The 8,362-nt window shown below is 40.0% G+C and overlaps 1 protein-coding gene across 1 annotated transcript; it reads left to right on the top strand.

Moving 5' to 3' along the window:
• The first annotated feature begins 1,532 nt into the window (after positions 1-1,532).
• LOC106522656 (somatostatin-1B) lies at positions 1,533-2,788 on the top strand. The gene is made up of 2 exons (XM_014015738.1): positions 1,533-1,864; positions 2,125-2,788. Exons 1-2 carry the CDS (start codon positions 1,760-1,762, stop codon positions 2,350-2,352), a joined length of 333 nt encoding a protein of 110 aa, XP_013871192.1. The 5' UTR covers positions 1,533-1,759; the 3' UTR covers positions 2,353-2,788.
• Positions 2,789-8,362: the final 5,574 nt, after the last annotated feature.

The following is an 8,362-nucleotide window of genomic DNA, read 5'->3' as shown; positions in this document are numbered from 1 at the left end:
GTATACCACTTTGTGTTGGTCTTTCACATTAAATTCCAGTGAAATATATTTATGTTTGTGGTTGTAATGTGACAAAATATGGAAAAGTTCAAGCGGTATGAATACTTTTGCAAACCACTGTATGTGCCATACCATGATATTGTTTGATCAATTCCAAGTTCCAACAGCTTAATTTCCTTAACTTGTTCATTTTGTTGGTTATTTATCCTTCCTGTTGTCAATTAACAAAGTGTTGCAAACGTGTTCTTCCAGTTTTTTATTCATTCTACTTTTTAGCACTTTATTGTAGTTCCATTGTGTTTGAGATGTGTTGTTATAAAATAAAAAAAAATCCTATTTTTCTCCATCTCCATCTTCTGATTATCCACGGTCGGGTCGTGGAGGCGACAGGTCTAGGAGAGAAACCCAGATATCCCCCTCCCCAGTGACATTTTCCAGCTCGTTCCTGGGCCAGAGAGGTTACGTAATCCCTTCAGTGAGTCCTGGGTCTTCCCTGGAGCCTCCTACCAGTAGGACGTGCCCAGAACAAGGGAGGCATCCTAATCAGATGAACCACCTCAACTGACTCATTTCGATGCAGAGGAGCAACGTCTCTACTCCAAGCTTCCCCCCGGATGATGGAACTCCTCACCCTAACTCTAAACTGAGCCCGGCCATGCTACGAATGAAGCTCATTTCGGTCGCTTGTATCAAGGATCTCATTTTTTAGTCATGCTTCTTGCCTCTCATGACCTTAGGTGAGGGTTGGAACATAAACAAATAAATCGAGAGCTTTTACTGGTCTCTCCAGTTACCTTATTATTATTATTTTTTTTTTAGAAATGGTCTATTTTCTTGGAGAAGATTTGATAAGTTTACAATGTTCCACCATATAAAAACATGGTTCAGGAAATTTGCATATCATTGCATTCTGTTTTTATTGGTGCTTTTTTTATTTGGGGTTACACAACAACTAAATCAGTAATGAGAAACTAGCTCTTAGGTTTACTCCTCTATATTTCCTGAAGACACATCTCCAAATGTTTGGGAGTGTCAGACGGTTCAATTGTAGTCTGAAGGTGTCAGGGAGGCACTATGACAGGAATCAAATGTTGCCTCGAGTCAAGTGCCAATCACCAGGAAAAGGAACAGTACAAGGTCGCTTTTTGGACTCTGGAGTTTTCAAAAATAGGCATTTTATTTGGAATAATTACACAACTTGTCACATCTCATCTGATGAGTCCTTCCACGTTTTTGTAAAATCTGGGACTTTTTTTTATCGTACCTACGAATTCACTGGTTCAAGTCAAAAGCAGGTTAGAGCTCAGTGACGTTGTTGCCTCCTGGTGAATCACACCAACGCAGCCACCAGTTACTTTCCCCCAAAAAAGGTTAACTTTTAAAATGTTTTCATTTGTTGTGTCCTGACCCCACCATCAACCACTGCCCACCACCACCACCACCTGCTTCTTCATGCTCACGCTCTGACACCCCCAACGGCACACACGCCTCCCTGTCATACACCCACCACCCTCTACGTCAGTAGCAGACGGTGGGGGGAGAGGTGTATAAAAGAGTGGGGGACTTGAGAGGTAGAGCAGAAGAAACATCTGGGGTTTGCAGATCTGATGAGCAGCTGCTACCATCGTCCTCAGCTCTCTCCTCTGGACCTCTGACTAGTCTGAGCTGCTCAGAGACACACACGTTTGGTCACACTCTTGTCTTTGAGAGCCTCCTCCTTTCTGCTCCTGTAGCTCTGGTCCTACACTCCTCACACAGCATGCAGTTCCTGGTGGTCTTAGCAGCTCTCATGGGGGTCTTGTTCAGTGTAAGAGCAGCAGCCGTGCTTCCTTTGGAGGACAGGAGCCCCATCCACATGACCAGGGTGAGGATTTTATCATTCTCCATGTTTATGGGAATATTTTGTCTTGATTGTGCATGTTGATGGTCGTAAATGTAGAAATTTTACGAATGAAAAACATTTTCTATGATTTATAATTTACAGCCAATAATGAAATTCATTTAAAAGTTGCTTTAAAACATAAAATGTGATACTATAGGCTGTTAAAATATGGTCGAGTCAGTTCATTGTGTGAATTAAATAGTTGGGGTATTGATCCCTTTACCCTTGTTATGTTTTGATAGGAGCTGAGCAAAGAGCGCAAAGAACTGATCCTAAAGCTGGTGTCTGGTCTGCTGGACGGAGCTCTGGACTCCAACATGCTGCCGGGGGAAGTGGCACCTGTTGACCTCGAGGAGCCCCTGGAGTCTCGCCTCGAGGAGAGGGCGGTCTACAACAGGTTATCAATACCTCAGCGTGACCGCAAAGCCCCTTGTAAAAACTTCTTCTGGAAAACCTTCACCTCCTGCTAACAGTGTCCCAGAAACCCAGCCCGGCTCGGCTCTTTCCCCACCCCACCTCAGCCTCCCCCTCACCCCCCCAGCTCAACATGAACTGTAGTCGATCTCAGCTGTACATATCATCCACACCTGTGCGTCATTGATGGACTTCACCGAGACAGTGTGTGTGTGTGTTTGAATATCAACTATTTGTGTATACGATGTTTGTATTTATTGTATCGGTAACAGTTACTTTCAGGGTCTACAATAAAGCATGGTTGTCATATTTGACACGGTAACAGCAGCTGTTTGCCTTTTGCAAATTGTTCTAAAAAAACCCTTCAGAAAAGTCATATTTTCACCTGCTTCTGCAATAGAAATACAAAGTCAAATCAAATGCAAAAAACTGGCTGGATTTTTTTTGTTTTGTTTTTGTTGACACTTAGAACAAATAAATTGTGAACATTAATAGGAGGTTTTCTGTGTGCGCGCACGCACACGCACACACACACATAACTAAGTTGTGGTCATAAAAACAATACACAGAGGTAACTTTTAACATAGTAAAATTTACACAGTTATAAACATCTAAATAAAAAATTCATTACAACAGCTATATTTCTAAATCGAATGCTGATTTTTGGTGTTTTTCAGAAGTCAGAATCTACTGACTTTTCTTTGCAAACAACAAAGCAGAATAACTATAAATAATTGATTTTAGTGTCTCTCATTAATGCTTCGTCACAGGTAGTGGGAGACGATTTGTTAATTTATAATAGGCCATTAAACATGTCAGTATACCAGTAATATACCTTCCAACTTTTAATTCTATAAAGAAGTAGCAGTTATGACACATGGAGCGTGTTAAAAGTGGAAACTAATTCTACGGTTAATATAAAAGCAAAGAAGAGTTTTACTAATCAAGAGACAAAAGTGTGTAAATAAAAGACAAAGGAAGTGTTGATTGAGGCATCAAACGTGACCTCTGACAAAGAATTGTTCCTGTTGCTCATGGAGATAATGAGGTGTTCTCTGTGTGACTATCAGCCGGCTTTATGATTCTTCAGGTACACGAGACAAAGGTCAAATCCAAGCTGCTTTGTTCGTAATCCATCGTGCTACAATTACTCTACACTCTCGTAGCCCCTGTGGCACGTACGACCCCGTGTGTGTTTTTTAGTGAGGGAGAAGGCAGACAAGAATAAAACGCTGATTTTCAACCATGAGTCCAAGTCCTGTCAGTTCAAATCAGCAGTGTTCTGGTTTAGTTGTGCAGACTAAACACAGTAAGTCTGTGTAACTGAAAATTAAATTAAACTTGTTGACATGTATGCCATGAACCACTCATTTATTAGCTTATGATATGAAGAAAACTGAGCATCAGAAAATTGTCTAAAACAGAAAAAAATAGCCTTATTCTACTGAGTATTTGCAAAGTAATGTGCACGTGCATATTACTATCAAGTGGCACAAAATGGCTTCAGGTAAATAATTTCAATCAATTCATGTAATTTACTTGAACCAAATCCTCAAATAACAAACATTAATGAGACTTAAACCTCCATAAAATCCCTGAGCAGCCTGATGAAGTACAAAACTCCTCTCGGCTTGGTTATAGTCTCATCATCTTTCTGTTCTGAAGAATAGCAGCTAATGAGTCGTAATCGTGATGATTTAACACCTGCGCTTCAGATTCAATTACAGGTTTCGCAATAAAAGTTCGTGTTTATGACATATTTTCTTTTTATTGTTGCGTTTGAGGCAGCTTATCATTGGCCTCACCTATTTTTTTCTTTAAACGCTCTCCTGCAGATTCTCACTTGATGGTAAGTGATGGTGCGGTGAATCTCTAAGCTAAATAATTACATGGCTCTCACACCCACTTGGAACGGTGTTCTTTTAATGATGCTGAGCAGACAAAGGTCCCTGTGTGCTCACTTAATTACAGGTCATCACGAAGCTTCGTTTATTCACATGTATTTGTTTTTTTAAAGGAGAAACATCATTTTACAAAATGACACATTTACAGATAGAAGTAAAAGTAGGACAGAAAATGCCTTGTATTAAACAGTAAAAGTAATTATCAGTTATGGATACATGTCAAAAATTGATTTTTTTGGTCCTTGATACCAAAGAACATGAAGTTATGATTGTAAATAGAAAACAATTTGCTGCCAGTGGTGAAGCAGTCCACTCCTGACTTTCTGCCTGTGAGCCTAAATGAGCATGCGGAGGTGCAACATCAAAGCCAATGGCTGCAAGCGAAGCATTTTATTGGCTTCCCTTTTGATCTGAATGAGGAAGACGGAAAAGAGTACTCAGGGCCGAACTGTGTAATTCAAATTTAAATGTGACTTCATATGTGCCTGTGTTTAAAAATAACAAAAACCAAGGTACTGACGCTCAACCTTAAAGTAAAACAACTTCAAAGTGAGCCAACCACGATTATGTGTGCAGATAGTAAACGTAATGGGATAGTCAGGGGAAATCATGAAATTTGAAACACTCTTTTAGCATAATGATATATGTAATAATTTATATTTATTTATTTGGGGCTTAGAGTGATTGTACAAATAATTTTTTGGAAGTATCTTAAAGTGCCTATGATGTCAATTTTTGTGATATATATGAATGCAATATTAGACCATTGATTAACTTCATTGAGACAGTGCAACAATGCAAACAGTAGCAACAAATTTTAATTAATTAACTTATTTTGTTTGTTTTAGATTTCTTTTGGGTCACTATCAAGAGATGAAAAAAAGTCAAAGTTTGTATAAATAAGAACCAGGGACTTCTTTGTCACCACTTCTTGTTTATGCCAGTTATCTTAATAAATGTTAAATCACGTTATGTCAAACATTTTAAATATTAACAAGTTTTATTTCCACTTTTTGTATTTGTATGAAATGCATGTCACAGGTACTTTAAACAAGAAAAATAAACCTCCTAGATCAAATTTAAATAAGTACTATAAAAAATCCTAATTTACTAAAACTATATTAAGCAATTACAACACAATACCCTATCTACCATTTTAATGTCCAATAGAAACCACTGCAATAATAATAACAATAAATAATAACAAAAATATTAATTAAAGTGTGGGTAGAATTCTGGGTAAGCTGCTTATCAGCTACAAGATTTCACAATGACATTTAGCTTTTTTTGCGTTTGTTTCTGGTCAGATTATTTCTTTATTTTCAACAAATGCTAGAGTGATATTTACAAAACATAAAATCACATTATGGTACATGGGCTGATAAGACAAAATAATTTTGGACAGCGGTGTGCTTCGTTAATAAAATGTTAGAAAGAATCTGTGATCTACTAAAACACAGCTGTGCCATTTCCCATGAGAGCAGTGAGATTACGGTGTTTGGCTTTGAATTTAACAGGTGTGTCAGAACTCATTTCCATCCTCCCTGGTGTACATTTAGAAACAGTTAACATCAAATCGTCCCCTAACCGGGCCTTCATCAGGCAAGACAGGCCAAATTAACACCCACGGCTTGGCTGAATGCGTCTGAGGACAGGTGTGAACAGGTAGGCTGGGCAGCAATATCCCCACTGAAAGGAGGCCTGTGTCCTGTCCTGCATACAACAAACACTACTAGTTTGACTATGGCAGTATAATTATTCACATAATCAGAACCTTTTTTGTTGTTTTACAAATTTATATTAGCAGTTGTACTTAATGGATTGTTATTGCCTGCTGCCATGAAAGATGTGCCATCATTTTTTACCTGAGCATATGTGTGCGTGTGCACCACTGCAAACATTTTAATAAAACTCTTAGAAAGTAGTCATTTGGATGAACATTTACAACCAATTCACTTTTGGAATTAACTCTATTTAAGATTGCCATGACAACTAATCAGTCTTAGCAAACCTAAAATCCGAGTCAGTATTATGGATACTGAACTACAGTTCGGTGTGGTAGTAGCTGAGGGTCCTTCGTAGCACATACTTAAGAGGGCTAAACGTTGCAAGCAGTGAAAAGTGTTGGATATGCATTCGTTCAAGGAAAGTGTTCCAAATTATACTGGAAGACTTTGAGGACATAGTGAATTAATTTCACATACATTATACAAATCCGAGACCATGAACTTGAGCTGGAAAAGGGTAGGGTGCCTTCTCTGGATCGGGGAAGAGGTTCTGCCCCAAGTGAAAGAGTTTAAATATCTCGGGGTCTTGTTCACGAATGAGGGAAGAATGGAGAGGGAGATCGAGAAGCGGATTGGTGCTGCATCTGCAGTGATGCGGGCGCTGTACCGGTCTGTCATAATGGATCAAGAGCTGAGCCAGAAGGTGAAGCTCTTGATTTACCAGTTCCTACCCTCATCTATGGTCACGAGCTTTGGGGAGTGACCAAAAGAACAAGATCGTGGATACAAGCGGCCAGAATGAGATTCCCCTGCAGGGTGTCTGGGCTCTCCCTTAGAGATAGGATGAGAAGCTTGGTCATCCGGGAGGAACTCAGAGTAGAGCCGCTGCTCCTCCACGTCGAGAGGAGCCAGTTAAGGTGGCTCGGGTATCTGGTTAGGATGCCTCCTGGACGCCTCCCTGGTGAGACGTTCCTGGCACGTCCCACTGGGAGGAGGCCCAGGGGAAGACCCAGGACACGCTGGAGGGACTATGTTTCCCGGCTGGCCGGGAAACGCCTTGGGATTCCCCCAGACGAGCTTGCCCAAGTGGCCGGGGAGAGGGAAGTCTGGGTCTCTCTGCTTTGGCTGCTGCCCCCACGACCCGACCCCAGATAAGCGAAAGAAAGCAGACGAATGCACGGACGGATATATTACACAAATTAGTCTGAAAACGTACTGGAAGTTCTGTGCAGTTCATAGATGTATAAGTTCTTCTGAATGCCTTCCGTACTACAGCTTTGATCATCTTGGTCAGCCAAGCTGTATTTGTTTAGTTAGGATGTTTTACGTTTAGCTTGTGTCCCAAGTTCTGAACAAATGCAATATGGTTGCCTAGCTGATGCATTCATAAGTAAAATTTATGCATTTACTACTATTTTCATTGTCAAGCCCAGTGGAAATATCAGTATTGGCTGAGAATATACTGCTGTCCAGAGATCATTATTGGTGTTTAAAAGGGAAATGTTGTCTTTTCAGTCAGAACCTTTCGAATTTAGCATCTCTCTGCTGTTGACCAAAGACTGCTTTCAAATTCTTAAAGATTCCATATGCATTATTAAAAGAAATGGCAAACAAATCTTTTTGATAAAACAAATTATGCTTTTCAGGAGCATCATAAAGAGCCACATCATTGGAAAAATTAGGTGTTTTTGGAGAGCAACCGAGCCAAAAATTTCGACACACAACACACACACGCTTAAGTGTCTCTGATGCATTTCTCTCGGAGAGTTTCCCTGTTTGGGAGCGCCAATGGAAACGAAGAGATTGTTTTCGCCCAGCAGGGCCTAATGATGCCTGATGGCTTATTCAGCTGCTGAGTGCCAGCGCTAAAAGCTGATCATTACAGAGCTCTCTGCTCTTTTGGTGCTAAAGCCGTGGCTCAGAAAATGAGCTGTCACAAGCTTGAGGAGGCAATGCAGAAAGCTGGGTATCGTAGCGACCCTGTTACTTTTGGATGCCATCACTTTGGAAAGCTGGGAAGATCTGTGACCTGAAAGTAAATTCAATTCAATTCAATTCAAATTCAAAAATACTTTATTGATCCCAGAAGGAAATTTGGTAAACACATTGTTTCAAAGCTTATAACTGACACTGTACTTAAAACCCACTCAATCTTATTCTTGTTATCAAAGACATGGTAATACATTATCTTACTTTGTCCAAGGCTGTATTCAGTTATTCTGTTAGAGTCAGAGTAGAGTCAATGGGCCTCATGCAAGAACATGTTCGTATTCTTCTCCTAAATTTCTCTTACTTTTGTTCGTACAAAGGGTTCGTACGAACATGTCACGTCAGATTCAACAAACACTTCTATCTTCAGGAATTCAGAGATTGAAGTCCGTCTGTCAGAGATCCAGAAAAGAAAATCTGTCATTTTTAGCAGCTCAGCTGTGGGA

Source organism: Austrofundulus limnaeus, unplaced genomic scaffold (assembly GCF_001266775.1).
Source record: "Austrofundulus limnaeus strain Quisiro unplaced genomic scaffold, Austrofundulus_limnaeus-1.0 Scaffold134, whole genome shotgun sequence".
Taxonomy (NCBI): Eukaryota; Metazoa; Chordata; class Actinopteri; order Cyprinodontiformes; family Rivulidae; genus Austrofundulus; species Austrofundulus limnaeus.
This window is presented reverse-complemented; position numbering and strand designations above follow the sequence as displayed.

Coding starts and splice junctions, on each gene's coding strand:
- LOC106522656 (XM_014015738.1), top strand. CDS start 1,760: ATGCAGTTCCTGGTGGTCTTAGCAGCTCTCATGGGGGTCTTGTTCAGT. Junction 1,865..2,124: donor GCCCCATCCACATGACCAGG/GTGAGGATTTTA, acceptor ATGTTTTGATAG/GAGCTGAGCAAAGAGCGCAA.